The 18817-nt window shown below is 35.1% G+C and overlaps 1 protein-coding gene across 5 annotated transcripts in view; it reads left to right on the top strand.

Moving 5' to 3' along the window:
• Positions 1–13153, top strand: part of RBM27 (RNA binding motif protein 27) — a 77563-nt gene extending 64410 nt beyond the window's left edge. For all 5 annotated transcript variants that reach the window (XM_046000309.1, XM_046000306.1, XM_046000308.1 and 2 more), the window contains 2 exons: positions 8523–8633; positions 9860–13153. In XM_046000309.1, the coding sequence (XP_045856265.1) occupies positions 8523–8633; positions 9860–9943 (195 nt within the window). In that variant the 3' untranslated portion in view covers positions 9944–13153. The remainder of the gene's footprint in view (positions 1–8522; positions 8634–9859) is intronic.
• The last annotated feature ends 5664 nt before the right edge of the window (positions 13154–18817 follow it).

Raw genomic sequence — 18817 nt, 5'->3', positions numbered from 1 at the left:
TTTGTTTTTTTGTTTTTTAAGATTTCATTTATTTATTTGACAGAGAGAGTGAGAGAGCACAAGCAGGGGGAACAGCAGAGGGAGAGGGAGAAGCAGGCTCCCTGTCAAGCAGGGAGCCCAATGCACAGCTGGATCCCAATACCCCGGGATCACAACCTGAGCTGAAGGCAGACGCTTAACCATCTGAGCCACCCAGGCACCCCAGTTTTTTGTTTGTTTTGTTTTGTGTTTTAAGATTTTTATTTATTTATTTGAGAGAGCACACGTAGGGTAGAGGAAGAGGGAGAGAGAGAAGCCGACTCCCCGCTGAGCAGGGTGCCTGATGCTGGGCTCAGTTCCAGGACCCTGAGATCATGACCTGAGCAGAAAGCAGCCACTTAACTTACTGAGCCACCCAGGAACCTCTCTTCTTTTTCACTCTTAATAACTTTTAAAAACATAAAAACCATTCTTAGCTCACAGGCCATCAAACACAAGTTACTGGACCACATTTGGCCTGATGACTATGGTTTACTGAGAGATGGTATATGTTATCATATTTTTATTTATTTATTTAAGATTTTATTTATTTGATAGAGAGAGAGCACAAGTAGGCAGAGCAGCAGGCAGAGAGAGTCGGGTAAGCAGCCTCCCCGCTGAGCAGAGAGCCTGATGCGGGACTCAATCCCAGAACCCCAAGATCATGACCTGAGCCAAAGGCAGAGACTTAACCCACTAAGCCACCCAGGCACCCCCATATTACTTTTTATATTAAGTATTTAAGTTTAAAAATATAAAATAGTATTATGTAGCATATAAAGAGAATTTTATGTATTTTTAAGGTAAATTCAGTGAGTCTGGAAAGAACTTTTAAAAAAAAGTCCTTATTTATGTATCTTTCGTTTGACAGAGATCTGAGGATATTAAAGACCTTTATGAAGAATTCCCTCTAAGTATTTTAGTATTAAACTTTAGATCAGAAGATGAAAATTTTGAATCATAGAGCCTTGCTTGAGGGCACAGACAGGACAAGAGCTAAGGTACATTCCTTTGCCCCTGATTAAAGAGAAGTTTGGCAAGTTTCAACAGAAGAGTTACTTAAACTAAATGTTTGGAATACTTGAACTGCACTTAGGCATTTTCAAGTAGTGTGCATCAGTTAGTTACAAGATTTTTGAACTGTTGTAGTATGTTTTAGCTTGTGTCACTCAGTGATACAGGGTGAAACTTGATTTTTTTTTTCTTTCTGATTGCGAAATAATACATGCATGTCCGGTTGTGTTTGGCTGCAAGTAAAACATGAATAACTTGGGAAATATGAACATTTACATTCTTTCTTTTCAAGAAATCTAGCAGTATGGATACCCTATTTTTTTTTTTTACTATTATTTTTTTTTACTATTATTTCCCCATTGCTACAGCTCATAGCAGAGAAATTACTGCCTCGGTTCTCTTCTAGGATTTTTATCGTTTCATCTAAATCTCAAATTTAGATTTTTAATCCATTTGACTTTATTTTTATGTTTGGTGAAAGAGAATGGTTGAGTTTCATTCTTCTCTAAGACAATGTCTTCTGTGATGTTCATTGAAGAAAACTTGGAAACCATTCAGTTACAGAAAGAAGAAAACACCTAAGTATCTTAGATTCTTTTGATAGGAATGTTTTAGTTTTCTTAAAAGTTACATGTTCATCATTTGAAGAGTTAGGTGAACTGAATAGCTACAGAGTTGTTAAACATTCTCCAATTGTATTCTCGTTTTCTGTTCTTTAAGGATGTCTACTTTTAAATCTTTCAGCTGATTTTCTGGGTATTTTTTCATTTTTAAATAATTGATTTTACTGTTACTTCTTGCTTTTTAAATTGTAAGCATTATATATTGACCTTACTCCTTTGCTTTTCAACTCCCCAGTTTTTTGGCTGTGTTGTATTCTGTCCTATTTTCTCTTTTCTTAGGGATTTATGCCTTTAAAAAAAAAAAAAAAACACTTGAGTATCATTGCATACTATGAATGCAATGCAGTCTTCTGTTTTGTAGCCAGAGAGCATTTTGAGTCTTAAGAAAGTAAGAGGTTTAGAAGTCTGAGTTTCTGTATCCCTCCAAATATTTATGTAATTCATTCAATTTTTTGTATTCTTACTAGCAAGAACTTCTAATTTGCCTGCTCTCCTTCATTCCTGGAACTTCATATAAGACAATGGAATACTTCTGTTGTAGTTATTGTAGACATCTCACATACAGTTAGCTTTTCCCTATAGCCTCTCTAGATAGGGTTTTTACTTTCCTTCTTCCAAGAAGAAGGAAATATTTGAGGGTGTTAATGTATATGAAACTGATACCTTATCATTTGACAAGTAATCCGCTTTTGCGTTTACCAGAATAAAAGTTACCCTTTCTCTGCATTTAACATTCAGAGAAACTTTTCTGAATAGCACTTCAGTTATTGCCCTTCCTCAGACCGTGTAAAAAAACTTTTAGTAATTTTGATCTTTTGTGAACCTACTGATAACTTACTGCCATTTGATAGCTAGTGTGTTTTCTGGTTTTTTTTTTTCACTGTTACAAACGATGTTAATATACATCTTACTGGATTTGGTGATTTTGAGTAGAATAATTTGTTATGCAGGACAGTCCTACACATGTCAACACCTTTAGCACTGTTGTTAAATGGCAGGAAGTGCTCTTCAGTCTGTATGACACCCAAAATGCCCCCACAGTAATGTCACTGTCTCAGGTGAAAACGCTTTTTTGACATTAGTTTGTAGGAGTGATGACTAGATCAAAGGCATGCATATTTAAAATTTTGGGACAGCTTGCCAAATAACCCTGCAGGAATGCTGTACTAATTCATACTTGTGGTGACATTGGATAAGAGTACCTATTTGCTTATATCCTCAATAGCACTTGAGTTTTGTGTTGTCATATTTGCTAGTCAGGTGATTGATGAATAATGACTGACAGAACTGGCATCAGTTTCTGATCTGGGAAAATGGTGGGCTAGATAAATTTCTCTCTGAGTATCTTCTGCCGCTAAGGTTCCAAGTACCCCTGAGTTACCACATACATCTTTTCATTGATGGCATAGAATCGGTTTTCTCATGTTCATGTATATATTGGTGTATATATATATTTTTGAATTACCTTATTTTATTTTGAGGGGCAGCACACATGTACAAAGTGTAAAAGAAATAAAAAGTATGCAGTGAAAAATAAGGTTTCCTTCTATACCCATTCAATTTCACTCCCCATAGGCATTTATTGTTTTCTGTTTCTTACATATCTTCTCAAAATATTCTTTATGTGTGTATGTATTATTTTGTCTCTCTTTAACCCAAATGGTGGTAATGTTACACAGTACTCTGTTGCATGTGCATTTCTCGTTTATTATGTGTTAGCTTGTTAATAGAGATGATGCTATACTAGTGCACGTGGTGTTGCTCTATTCTTTTTAGTGGCTTCTTGGTATTTCATTGCTTCGATGTACCACACTGGATTTCAACAGTCCCGTACTGATGGACAGCTAACTTTTGCCTACTATTTCATTATTTCAAGCCATATTACAAATATGTGTGTGAGATATATGTGGGTATGGAAAAATTATGTATTTTTAATAGATGTGTGACTTTTAGAGGCTGTTTTTAAAGCTGTTAAAGTACTTTTCAACAAAGAAAACGAGTACATGCAAATAGTTAAAAATATGGCTAATCAGAAGTAAAAATCTCCCCTTTTCTTGATCTCTGCCTACTCTTAAAAGGTAGTCCGTACTCTTAGACATCTTTACAGAAAAACGTTATTAATATAAGAATATATACACAAAGTCTCTCGCTTAAAAAAATTTATCAGAGTGGGCTTATATTATAAATATAGAGCTGCACTTCAGGCCTTGCTTTTTCAACATAAATATCTTAGCTGTTTGGTGCTTTCTTAAAATTATAAGGATAATACTCAATTTAAAATACTTACTGAAACAAACTATACCAAGTAGAAATGTATATAGTTCAGTGATTTTTTATCAGAAGGTAAACTTGTGTATACCGACCCCTCAGGTCAAGAAAAAGAATATTCCCAGCCGCTTCCAGTCATTGTTTTCTCTCCTCAATAAAGTGACCATTATCCTCACTTTATGATAATCACCTCCTTGCTTTTGTTACACAGTTGATCCTCATTATTCATGGATTTCATATTTGCACATTAACCTACCTAGCAATGTTATTTGTAAGATCAAAAATTAATATTAAAGGTGCTTTTGTGGTCAGTTCAGACTTTGACGGAGCTGTGAAAAATTTGAGTTACCCAATGCCCATGTTCCCAACTCAGGTCAGTTAAGGTGATATTCTGCCCTTCTTGTTTCAGCTTTCATATTATAAACAGCTGTTCTTTTTGCAGTCTTTTTAGTACCACATTTTCCTCATTTTTGTGCTTTTTACTGGTAGTTTCATTATTTGAAATGCCCCCCACCCCCAAATACAGGTCTCAAGTGCTTTGTTGAAAGTTCAAGAAGGCTGTGATGTGCCTTATGGTGAAGACCCGTGTATTATGTAAGCTTTGTTCAGGCATGAGTGCTTTTAGCCATGAGTTCAGTGGCAGTGAATCAACAGTATATTTTAAATACGGTGTCTTTAAATATAAAACAATTGATTAGTTGAAGAAAATGTTTTGACCAGAGGCTCATAGGAACCTAACCCTCTCTTGGCCCTAGGAGCAGTGATTGAGTATTTGCTAATTCTGTGCTTGCAATGAACTTCATATGACTTAGTGTGAATAATGAGAACCAGCTGTAGTTTTATCACCTAAATGTGCATTCCTAAAGATTATAATATTAGTCTATTTTTAAATTTGTATGAATGGAACCACACAGTCTATATTCTTTCGTGTCTGCTCTTTCCCCTTAAAACATTATGTTTGTAAGATTCATTAATGTTGTCACATGTAACAGTAGTTTCTATTTTTATTGCTGTATAATTTTCAGTTATATAACTATAAAATAGTTTATTCTTCAGTTCTCCTGTGGATAGGTATGTGGGTTATTTTCACTTTATTTTTATGAACACTGTTGATAGGATTCTTCTAGATCATTTGGTGTATATGTGTACAAATTTATGTTGGATATACATGGTAATGTTGAATGAACTACATCAGTTTCATTATGTAGATCCCTGCCAGTAGTGTGTGAAAATTCTTGACTTGGTATTATTAAAATACATCTTTATTCTAATCACTAATCTTGTTTATTGTTGTAAGTTAGATTGTGGGAGTTATATATTCTTAATTACTGACTGCCTGCAAATTAAATTTCTAATTCTTCCTTCAGTAGTTTATACTCAGTACACTTAATGCCCTAAAATTCCTTTTGAAGGACAGAACTGTTACCCTCTTTAGAAGGCAACCCAGTAAATACAGATTAAAAAAGTCTCACTTTCTGTGGTTATAGAAGTAATACATCTTTTTAAAAATTTTTAAATAACAAAGTTTAAGGATCTAATATATAACATGGTGACTGTGGTTGATCACACTGTATTGTATAATTGAAATTTGCTGAGAGAGTAGAACCTAAATATTCTCATCAGGAAAAGGTAAATATGTAAGGTGATGAACGTGTTGTTAATGAACTGCATAGGGAGACTCTTCACTCTTTTTATATGTATATCAGATCATCGTGTTTTACACTTATAAATATCCTTTGGTTCTGTTTTACCTCAGTAATCCTGGAAAGAATTCAGATAATACTGAAGTGAACAAAATAGTGAAAAAATCTCTAATTGGGCTGTGTATGTTAAACGATAAGGGCAAAAGATGTCTATTACACGCATTACCAGATTTTTTTCTCCAAGTTTATTGAGATATAATTGATGTACAACACTGTATTAAAGATATACAACATAATGGTTTGATATATGTACATATAGTGAAATGATTACTGTAAAATAAGTGTAGTTCACATCCATCACGTCACATAGTAAGAATTCTTTTTCCTTGTGATGAGATCTCTCAGCATCCATCTGATTTTTTTAATAAGATGGTATTTTAGTATGTCCCATGAGTTAAAATGTTTGGTACCAAGTTATTAACATGTAGCCCCTACAGGGATAATAGAGTTTTCCCTTAGATCACAGGCTGATTTCTGTGCAGACAGTAATGGGTTATGGATCTGGCTTAATATACATAATATATAACTGGTGTTTTTTTTTTTAATTTTTTAGAAGTTTTTTAAGATTTTATTTTTTTATTTGACAGAATGAGCATAAGCAGGGGGAACAGCAGAGGGAGTGAGAAAAGCAGACTCCCTGCTGAGCAGGGAGCCCACCATGGGGCTTGATCCCAGGACCCCAGAGTCATGACCTGAGCTGAAGGCAGATGCTTAACTGACCTAGCCACCCATGCGCCACCCGCCCCCACCTTTTTAAGATTTTACTTACTTATTTGACAGAGAGAGAGAGACAGAGAACATAACACTTTTAACATGCAGTGATCTGAGTGTTCTGTGAAAACATTTGGCAAATGGTTAATGACATTTATCAACATTTTTTTCTAGGAAAAACTAGAGTGAACCCCTATTTTTAAAAGAACCATTTCTATTACATTTTTCAGGATTAAACCCAGAATTGGGGATGTTCTGCATTGTGGCATCATTGATAGAAAAGCTATAAGAATGACTGAGCTTTCAGTTTAATGATACTTTGGGTCCCTATTCTTTTTATCTCTGTTGCTTTTTCTTTAAAATTTTTGCTTTCTCTTTATGAAGTTTCTTGAGGAGGAAGAAATTGTTTGGGTGGTAGTCCTAAGAAATACATTTGAAACTGAGCAATTTTACCTTGAGTTAGGAAAAGTAGGTGTTTAATTAACGTTTGTTAAATGTATAGAATGGCTGGTACTTGCCATTGTTGTATGACGTTTCAGAGGAGGAAGTGGGAATAGCTTTATCAACTACAGGTGGAGTAGTTGACATCAGTAGGCATTTAAAAAATTATACTTTAAAATGTTCAGTCTAACTATGTAGATTATCAAAGCTAAAGACTATCAATTGTTTTAAGATAGTATTTGTTGAAACAAAATCATGGGAAAGGGAAAAATAAGACAAAATCAGAGGGAGACAAACTATAGGAGACTCTTGCTCATAGGAAACAGGGTTGCTGGAGGGGAGGGGGTTGGGGTAACTGGGTGATGGACATTAAGGAGGGTATATGGTATAATGAACACTGGGTATTACGTAAGGCTGATGAATCACTGACCTCTGCCTCTGAAACCAATAATAAATTATGTGAATTAATTGAATTTAAATTTTAAAAAACATGAGATTAACCAAGTATGTCATTTGCATAGCTGTATACTTTGCTACACACTTGAATAATTTGTATTTTAGGGTGTATATTTTGTTTTTGGGTTTAATGCCTTTTAATATTTATAATTGTGCTAACAATGATTTTTGTGCATTTGGATAGAACACTCACATTTTTTTTATGGACTCCTTAGAGCAATCCTGAAACAGGAAAAAAAATGAAAAAAAAAACCTGAGATACTTTGATATTAAGCAACTTATGGAGGCTCATTTATGTTCAGTTACTTGCCAATTAATGATAGAGCTGGATCGAGACTTTAATCCCAGCATCTTGCTCAATAATCTTTTTTAAAAAAGATTTTATTTATTTATTTTTGAGAGAGAGCACGAGTAGGGGAGAGGGACAGAGGGAGAAGCAGACTCCCCGCTGAGCAGGGAGCCCAGTGCAGGACTCGATCCAAGAACCCTGGGAACATGACCTAAGCTGAAGGCAGACACTTAACCGACTGAGTCACCCAGGTGCCCTTGTTCATTACTGATGTCAGTTAAATCATGAGCAGAAGAAAAAAAGTATTTGTTGTTTTCATCATGACTTTTGTAAGTGGAGTGACAGTATCATCTAAACCAAGACAAATTCTAAAGTTAACATGACATAAATACAAGTCATAGACTATCTGGGCAAAATAGTACATGTGGTTCTTTAATTAAAAGGGACTTCAGGGGGCGCCTGGGTGGCTCAGTGGGTTAAGCCGCTGCCTTCCGCTTGGGTCGTGATCTCAGGGTCCTGGGATCGAGTCCCGCATCAGGCTCTCTGCTCAGCAGGGAGCCTGCTTTCCTCTCTCTCTCTCTCTCTCTCTCTCTCTCTCTGCCTGCCTCTCCATCTACTTGTGGTCTCTCTCTGTCAAATAAATAAAAATAAAATCGTTAAAAAAAAAAAGGGACTTCAGGGTTACTGGAGGGGAGGTGGGTGAAGGGATTGAGTAACTAGATATTGGGCATTATGGAGGGCACGTGATGTAATGAATAATGAACATTGGGTGTTACATGCAACAGATGAATAACAACTCTGCCTCTGAAACTAAAGATAGACTATGTTCACTAATTGAATTTAAATAAAATAAATTTTTAAAAAGGAGAAGGATTTTACTTTTTCTAGCTCTTACTAGATATTGTATAGATCCACTTTAATTTTCCTCCCAATCATTACATTTTTTAAATAGCATACAATTTGAATGCAAACTTACCGTTTTTCTAAAATCTATTTTAGCCTGCAAACCAAGGGTCAAAATTCAAAGACCGTCGGCTACAAATATCATGGCACAAGGCCAAGGTGCCTTCTGTATCCACTGAGACTGAGGAAGAAGAAGTCAAGGAGGAGGTAAATTTAACTACTGAAAATAAACATTCAATTAGATTATTTCTCAATTAGCATTTTTCTTGACATTAAAGTAAATAAAATAAATCTTAAAATAAATATTGTTCTTTTATGCACACTGTAACTTAAGACTAGTCTACAAGTTTACTAAAGAACCAGAACAGTTGCAGGCATAAAAAGTTCTTTGCAGGGGATATTTTCTGGCATAGGAGGGACTTTTTTTGGTTTTTTGGTTTTTTTCCTTTTTTCTTTGAGTTTATTTGGCTTCGTGCTCTAGAAATTTTTATTCTGTTAAGTGAGGACATGGATTACATGAACAAATTTAATTTTAGCTGGTTGTTTTAGCTTTTTGCTTATTCATGTTCCATAAGTAATAGATTTGAGTTTCTTACTTTCCTTTTATGTGCAATTGATTAAACTGAGAGTAAGGAAGTGGAAATAAAAGGGAAGAAATATAAAAACCAGGGACTTAACATAGTAGAACTGTTAAATATAATGAAACTCTTAAAATACATGAAAAATAATTTTGCTTTTTACTCCGTTTTTAATTTCTTTGTTAAAATGGACACTTAGCCAACGTTTCAAGTTACTTGATTTGTTTTAATTTTGGTTTTAAAAGATGCTAGCATTCATGATTGATCAAGAGTCCTCTGGCTGGGTAATTTTAAAAAACAAAGCAGAAACATTTCCCATCTTTAATAAAAAGAAAAGGAAAGAAAAATCTTGGTGTTTTGGGAATGTTTGTAGATATTTCTACCACATGTAAGATTCCAGATTTTTATGTAAGGTTGAGAGTGTTGGTGTCATGGGGAAGTTCATGTGTTCTCCATCACAGATAATTGGATATTAAAGGAAAGGTTTAGGGGCTTGGTCATTTATTTTCCTTCTTTTTAAGTTAATGGAATAAAATTAATTTAAATTTATTTAATTTCATTAAATTAATTTTATTAAAACCATTTCATAGGTATTTCTCTTTTATTTTTCCTACTAAACATTCATGTATTATTTCCCTGATGATATTAGAATGGAAATCTCTTAAAACTAGCAAAATTAACAAGGGAGCGAATATGTATATGTTAAAAAACTGTTTGGGGTGTCTTTGCCCTGAAGGATACTCTCTGACTGCATCACTTGTAACTCTAGCCTGGGTTTTATATACTAGTCTTTTTGTTCTTTGGCCTAATAACTTGCTTGTACTACTAAGCAGATTTTACCCTCTCTTTCTTCAGGAAACAGAGACCTCAGATTTGTTTTTGCATGATGATGATGATGAAGATGAAGATGAATATGAGTCTCGTTCATGGCGAAGATGAAATCTGATGCGAGCTGTATAATTTTTAGGAATATTGTTTAGAAGAACAACTTTTTAAAATTATTTAAAGAAGTCAATGAGCCAAAAATTTTTTTTATTTTTCTTTTCCACACAGTAGGTTTAAGGACAGCAAGTTTGCTATTTAAACACATCTCATAACTGTTCATGATATTAAAGCACCAAAGGCCTAGTGACTTTTACACAGTTGTGAAGATCCACAGGAATGATATGGATAATCTCTAGAGCCTTATTTTCCACACCACCTGTTTTGTTGCTATTGGTGTTGGATTATGATGTAAATGACAGGGTGTTCAGAAATTTTATTTTGGATTATAATCTGCTGATAAAATTTCATTAAATGTCAAAATCGCCTGGAATCTCTTAACTCTCAACTATTATGGATGGGTCGTCAGACAGGAGATATTTGTAATTAAAATACCCTTTTGCTTTCAAGAGTTGTCTTGGAAGAAGAAAAGTAAATTTATTTTAATTTTTTTACTATGGAGGGAGCCCAGTTTGTATTCAATCTAAATTTTCGAGGGGGGTTGTTTATGTGCAGTACAAGTACTATTTTAGTGTAAATCATAACAGACTCTGTATTAAATGCTGTAAGGCAGTGGTAGCTAGCTCCATGGTATTTCCATTCTGTCATCATATTAACTGTCCTGGATTTATGCTACTGATCCTTAGTTTGCTTTGAAATTAGTGAATATTGGTTCAGTTGTTTAAAAATATTCTCAGAATGTAAAAGGCTTTCACCTCTTGCCCCTTTCTTGTCCCCGTTTTCTTTCTCCTGCCTTTATATTAATAGCCCTGACTTACCCACTATTGAGATAAGTGATTCTTCTGGGCCACCCAAAGTCAGTCCCCAATAAAAAGTTTAAACCAGCACCTTGATAAGTAAGTGATGTTTTGATGAGAATAATGGAAGGTTTGCGGGGGTGGGGGTAGAGAGTCACCAGCTTTTCTTTTTTCTTTTTCGAAGCTTCAGTTTAGTTAATAGTTATATGGAAGGGTTAAAAAGTGTCTGAAATTCTTCACCTAAACTTAAACCATGATGATGAGGTGACTGGGGATAGGGTGGGGGTGGGGTGGGATAGGGGGATGGGGATGCTAGTAATAAATGGGAGTCATAACTTGACTTTGATCAGATGACTTTATATTTTCATAATTTTGTAGCTTGTTGCTATCCATGAACATATGCATCCTTCATTAGACAGTTTCCTTCACTGTGTGCATTTTTACTGTACACTGTATAGAGTAGAGTATCTGTTAAGTAAAATATATATGTAAATTTATGTCCTTGTGTTCTGAATGTTAGATGGAAAAGCAGAGGAGCAACACTACACTGTATTGACCCCTGAGAAAATAAAATAATGTACATAGGATGTCACTTTTTCAAGGATATACACATCTATGTTTTTATATATGTGTGGTGTGAAAATTTGAAACTTCCTGTTGGCTTCAGAAAGTTCTTGGTGATTGATTACTATATCAAGGATTTTGTTTCCTGAGGTAAAGGCTTGTTTCTCAAAATAGAAACTGTTCGCTAAGAAACCTAAAACCATCAGGACTCTAGATTTACTTAGCTATAAGAAGTTAAATCCCATGTTGTGATTATCTTTTCTTCTCCACGTATTTTCCTGGAATGATGTCTCAAACCAGGATCATTTTTAAGTTCATGTAATTTTCCCTTCACAATAATAAAGACTTCCCTTTTCTAGGTTATTATATTTCTGATAACACTGAAGCTAAAATAAGCTCATAAAAGCAGGAAAACCTTACAACGGGATACCTAGAATAAGCAATCTTGCTCCTTCCTCCTCCATCATCTCTAATGAAATTTTGATGTCTGTGGCTCAGTTGGTATATATTTTGAAAGATTCATTGTGGTGAATATTTTGAGTCCTGACAGTTTAAACGTGATAGAGGGAACAAAGGATTTATATATTTTTTGTACAAAGTTTTTTCTTAAGCTGTATAATTTTGTAAATAATTTGTTTGGTTTTTTTGTGTACTAAAACTACCAGCGTATAGATTTCAATAAGAATTGTTGTATTTTTGTATTTGGAAACTGAAAATTACAGTAAATTAATGGAGCTGTAAAAGAAAATTTTCAGTAGACTGACAGTTCAGCAGAATGAGATTCCTTTTCATATGATTTTTTTGAACTTCAGAATTGACATCATATGATAATACTCTCAGTATAGAGAGAGTAGAAGATTTGTTTGATTTTTTTTAGTTACTGGGGGACAGGGGATGAAAGAAAAGGGTGTTCAAGTAAAAAATAGACGGACACTGTTTTCAGGAAGATTTGAAGCCCTTTCTATAAAATAGTGTAATTTTCAGTGCACCTTAAAGTAGGACTAAAATAATTTATAAATGTCCTAAGAACTCTAAGACGTGTTTGACTTTCTAAAATGAATTCAAAATATGGGTTGAATATATTATTAGAAAATTTAGTTAAGGTTAACATAAAATAGTTGAATGTATGTATTTTTTTCCTTTAGAATTTTTTTTAACCCCCACCCGCAAATCCTCAAGCCCTAGAATTTCTCTTTAAGTAACTATCACGGCTTGTTTTCCTGGCCTCTTCCCTTAACAAAAATAACATACTCCATCTGAGGCAAATTTTATTCTTTTAAATGAGTATGACATCTAAAAAGCTAATGAGTAGTCAAAGCCACCGGTCTGACTAGGTTAGCCTGGTTTACTAATGGATTGTTGCCCAGGCTTAACAAAGTAACCCTAGGGCATACGGGATTTCCCTCACTTTCTTCGTGTTGTAATATCAGGAAAACATTGTCACGAGCTCAGATGATAAATTGGGAAACAGTCTAGTTAGATAGGTCCGTGGTTATGGATCATTATTTCAAAAAGAAGAAAAAAATCATGTGAAAAGGAATAGTGGTTCCTCTTGATGTATAGTATGCCTGTATTATAGTTTTTACAAAATTGTGAACTTGTGTAATAGTATAATAGGAGATATTGTTGAATTTCTAACTGTTTATACATTTAAATTCATATATGTAATGTTTGTTTTATCGATTACAATCTGAATTTCTAAGAAGCATGTTGACTTTTGCAATAAAGATGCAATATGGAATGGTTCACAATTGGAAAAAAAAAAAGAAAAAAAGAAAAGTATTACAAATTTAAAATAATTCGGAAATTTTATGAACCATTCCAAAAATTCTAACAATCACCAAAAGAGCTGTAATTCTGGCTTGTTCTGGAAAGAAAGAAAATGTGTGTGTATGCTTGTTTGTGTGTGAGAATGAGTGAGCAGTGGATATGTCTGTGTGTTTCATTTTGGGTTCCTGTACATGAGAGAATGCACTCAATATGAATTTGGGTATGGAAGTCCCTGACTGTCAAATATTCCATGAATTCAAGAAGATGTAATGAACAGGGTATTCTTTAAAATGAGTGAGAAGGGTATTGCAGAGGAAGTTGTGAGTAACCTCGGATAGCCATATTTTTTTGGTTGTGGATGGATCCCGGTATCCCAGATACAAAAGCACAAACAGTTTTATGAAAAAAATTATTTGAATGTTATCTTGAGATTTTTCAGTATGCCTCCCAGTCAATCAGAAGGACATTTTCCGTAAGTGGAATAGAGAGAAGGGAGAGAACACAGTGAAGAGATGACTTACACATAGGTCAGCTCTGTGATGAGTATTTGTAAAGAATAACAGGAGAAGGAAGTGATATTACACACTAAGGACTGGATGGTGATAAGAAGAGGAGACATATCACTTGGGCTTATTTTCTCACTTTAAAATTGCTTTTCTCATTATTATAAAATTCCCCTTCAGAAGATTAGGCATTGTCTACGAAGAATTCTTTAGATCTCAACTTTACAGGAAAATACTAAGGAATGGGAACAAATTTCATTTTCATTCATTTCAAATAAATTTTATCTATTTTATAAATTAAGTAAATGGCAAGGTCTGTGTGACCATTTGTTTTGAATAGATGATAATGTAACCAGCATTATGTTTGTAATAAGCATGAGTTTTTGGGTGGTTTGGAAGGGACCAAGCACACTATTAAAACACAGTTGTATCTGTTTAATGGTAGCAAGGCAAATGTTTTGCTACAGTGGAGCTCTCATTGATAGAAATTACTGGTTTTGTGTGACGTTTTTACTGATTCAGATGTTAATTCTTAACAAAGCCAAGGATAAATTTCTAATCCCAATCCCCAGTGTACTACTATCTAGTCTGGATCTAATTAATGTTACTGTTAACACAGGGTGAATGAATATATGTCAGTCAATGTGTGGGATCATTTCAGATGAGAGGATAGCTTTAAACACGTGAACCAACAAAAGTGCCATTGGTAGGGCACTTTTTTTCCAATTTTAGTCTCAAATACCTATGTGAGGAGCTAATAATGTGTCAAAAAAAAAAACAAAACTGCTATTGCTTGTGTTTCCAATCACCATTACGGTACATTACTGCCAAGTGATCTCCTTTCTACAGGAGGATCATCTACCATTTGGCCTCTTAACCTGATTCTGCATTCGACCTTAGGTTAACTAAACCACCCCAGCGTTCTGATAGAGGTGACTTGATACAGTTGAAATTAAGGTCAGACTAGTGTTTGATGATTATTGGCAAGCTTTTTGTATTTGAAAGCTACTCTTTTCTTGGGCTTCTGCAGTTTTGTTTTTTAAAGATTTTGTTTATTTATTTGACAGAGATCACAAGTAGGCAGAGAGGCAGGCAGAGAGGAGGAAGCAGGCTCCCTGCTGACCAGAGCCCGATGCGGGTCTTGATTCCAGGACCCTGGGATCATGACCTGAGCTGAAGGCAGAGACTTTAACCCACTGAGCCATTCAGGCACCCCTTGTTTTGTTTTTGATGGTAGTGGTGATTAAGCATTATAAACATTGCTGTTAATTTTAATTTGTATTTGTTACCTTTTATGAAAGAGGAGCAAGGCCATTAGTATTAGATTAAATACTCTATTATTTTCCATGAACATCAGTCTATGTTTTCTACTTCACTGCATAGAGTTCTACTACTTTGGTATAATAACCATTAGTTCTTAAAATAATAGTCTATTAAGTATAGACTCGATATTTCAAAATTGTTCTTTACTCAATCCTTTGTTGGGGTGTAAAGGTATGAAAAGACTTTCAGTGGCCCTTGCCATGTTTCTGTTGGTTTTGTGAAAACTTCGTAAAAGTGGATGTCTGGTTAACAGTTTTCTAAGGTCCTTGTGATTCCTCCTCTTAGTTTTTGCTCAGCTAATACTGTGAAATATGGATATATATTCTCCCAGTTTTTTTTTTTTTTTGAAGATTTTATTTGACAGGCAGAGATCACAAGTAGGCAGAGAAGCAGGCAGAGAGAGGGGAAGCAGGCTCCCTGCTGAGCAGAGAGCCCGATGTGGGGCTCGATCCCAGGACCCTGAGATCGTGACCTGAGCCAAAGGCAGAGGCTTAACCCACTGAGCCACCCAGGTGCCCCTATTCTCCCAGTTTTAAATGAAATTAGATCCTAAGGGCTAATACAGACCTTGCTCAATTCATTCAGTTTCTTGAGGATGACTTGGCTTCAAGTATGAGTTTTCCCACATGTTTGGTTTATGTTTTGGGATCAAACACTGCCTATATATCTACGGAAGCATCTGTTCTCTATAAACTACTGAGTTCTAGTTTCTGAACAAAAGGGTTATTTATTTACTCTAGGATTGAAGTTTTTAACATTGAGAGCCTGTAGGGGGCGCCAGCAGGCAAACTTTAGTTAGTCTTAGCGCAGTAACTAAATCTTTGACAGCAACTCAGAGTGAAAAACATATTTTGCATTGTGACCTAGCATACACCCACACGAGAAAAAAAGTTTGCCAGTGTACATCCTTACTACGGAGTATGCACCTGGTAATTTTTTATTCTATTAAAAATTCTTGTCAGGATCCACTATTTGGCTTTTAGAACTGCAGTTTGGCGAAGATAGCCTTTTGAATTGCAGGGTGAATTGGAATTTTAAACCACTCTCTCCCTTGCTGTCACATCATCACTACTATTTTGAATATAAAATGATAAAATTTTATGTTCTGTGTTTTGCTTGCAAAAGTAGTCTGGAGCATACTGTTGACCATTGTCTTAAAGGTGGAAGTAATACATATATTGACATCTTTATTGATTAGTGGATGCTCTCGAACATGAAGGTGTTGTATAGTTTTTTTAAAGATTTTTTTAAAAAGATTTTTTAAAAGATTTTATTTATTTTGGGGGCGCCTGGGTGGCTCAGTGGGTTAAGCCTCTGCTTTCAACTCAGGTCATGGTCTCAGGGTCCTGGGATCGAGCCCCACATCTGGCTCTCTGCTCAGCAGGGGAGCCTGCTTTCCCCTTTCTCTCTCTGCCTGCCTCTCTGCCTCCTTTTGATCTCTGTCTGTCAAATAAATAAATACAATCTTTAAAAAAAAAAGATTTTATTTATTTTAGCGCGTGTGCATGTGCGCATGAACAGGACGAGGACGAGTATCTCAAGCAGATTCCTTGCTGATGTGGGGCTCTATCTTACTACCCTGAAATCATGACCTAAGCTGAAACCAAGAGTTGGATGCTTAACCAACTGAGCCACTAAGGCACCCAGGTGCCCCTGTAATTTTCAATTTTTTAAATAGACAAGTGTGAGAGGGTTTAAACCTGTTTGCAGTTTTTAATTTTTGTCATTTGTCTAGGGAATGGAGTGGAATACTGTTACATTGGTGCTACTTTTTACAAAATTCAAGTCACTTTGCAGACATTATTAATAATAAAAAAAGGATCTCCCTGTGAAGTCCATACAACTTGCAACTACTTAGTGACTGTGAATCAATAAAAGCTTTAAATTTTACTTTGCATATGGAGTTTACCTTAGCTATCAACCATTCAAAACAAATTAAGTACATGTCTCTGTGAGAACATTGTACATATTTCCAACATGGTGCCATTGAATTTTATCCTTTCAGATGCATTGCCCTGTAGGTTTCTGTTTGGTATTGATAAACCCCTGCATGAAAAATAACTACCCATTCCATGCTACTTTTCTTAATTTTGGGCAAGTGTGTCATTTGTAGCTTTGTGGGCCTGAGCTTTTTCAGTTTCTAAAATGGAAAGAGAAAGATTGGGAACATGTTGATGAGAATGTTGCCATATCTTCAGAAACCACAGAGAAAAGCCATTAAGCCTGCAAAGTAATGAAATCAGTACTAATCATGCAATATTGTACATTTCAGTATTTCTATTCTCTTGTTTCTCTGTACATCCCTTGTGGGATTCCTTAAGCAAGAAAGCCTGAATTTCCTATAATACCAATGGTACCAAGTAAATGTTTTCAATGAAACTGATTGGTATTTTTAAACTGTTTGCTTCAAAAAAAATAATAACTGGTATGTATTGATTACTTTTTTTTTTATATCTTATTTATGTGACAGAGAGAAATCTCAACTAGGCAGAGAGGCAGGCAGAGAGAGGGGGAAGCAGGCTCCCTGCTGAGCAGAGAGCCCGATGTGGGGCTCGATCCCAGGACCCTGAGATTGTGACCTGAGCCGAAGGCAGAGGCTTTAACCCACTGAGCCACCCAGGTGCCCCTAACTGGTATGTATTGAATGTAGGCTTTGTACCCAATAATGGTTCAGAAGTTGCCTGCATTCTCGCTTGCAGCTATAAGCTTTGAAGAAAGTACTCTAACCTCCTTTCGTTCAGCTTTGAACGCTGAGTTTGGAGAGGTTAAGTGGCTTCCAGCCTATAGTGGTGGGACCAGAATTTCAACACTGGTCTGACTCCAGAGCTCATACTATTAACCTCTTTGCTGCTTCTAATAAAATGGAATATTGCAACTCTGTAGAATGTCACTGGACTTTTTTATCAGTGTCTGTCAAACACTGCCATTCTGGCTCCATCTATCTCATCTGCCTTGGATTGGAACCAAGCTCCCTTGGGGAGCAACAACTGTGTTTTTAGGTAGCATATTGGAAACCATAGAGAATAGTTTATATATGCTAATTTGTGGGGAAACATTTTAAAGCAATTTTCTGTGACCTCCATAACGTGCAGCCAGCCAATTTGATACATTTCACACTAATTTGGCTATATCATAACCTATGTTTATTTTATTTTCAATTTTATCTTAAATATTTTCCCCATGGCAAACTGGATTATGATAATCTTACAGTATTTCCACCTTGCTTCTTTGTATTTTTCAATATTTCTGGTGCCTTCTTCCTTTTAACCTTGGCATTAAAAAAATCATGTTGTACATAAATAAGTTTATATGCTTTAATGTAATGATGTTTTCATATAGTATACTGAATTTTCTAGGCAGAAAGTGCTGAGAATAGCAGTGTTCGCTTATAGTTATGTTTATGCCATAGATTTTTTAAAAAAAATATATTCTCAGTGAATAAAACTGATGTTCATGTCATTGTTCTATTGTTTATAGAGTTCTTTGATTTTTTACATGTTTGGATTTCTTATTTTAGTAAAGTTATTCTAGATCCTTGGGGAATTTATAATTTTAGCTGTTTTGGCAACTATGAAATGTTTATTGACTGCTAATGGTATGGTGGTAATTATCACCTGCAAAAAGAAAAAAAGCAGATGTAAGCACCCTTGGGAGAAAGGGGACTTTCTTTTTTCTCCTTGACAGCCCATGAAATCTAGGCATGTTCTACTAGATTCAACAGAAAAAAAGATTTTTATTCTTGACAAATTTAGTAGCCTTTGGAAATATTTCCACTATAACAACTGTCTCAGGGAAATGGCTGAGACAAAAGACAGTGATAACTACATATTTTTAGGTATTTGTGCCTAAAAATTGGATTCTGCCATTAACAAATATTTCACTGTCATTAAATGCTGAAAAAGCAGGTGTGCTGT

The sequence above is a fragment of the Meles meles genome, chromosome 3, assembly GCF_922984935.1.
Source record: "Meles meles chromosome 3, mMelMel3.1 paternal haplotype, whole genome shotgun sequence".
Lineage (NCBI taxonomy): Eukaryota > Metazoa > Chordata > Mammalia > Carnivora > Mustelidae > Meles > Meles meles.
This window is presented reverse-complemented; position numbering and strand designations above follow the sequence as displayed.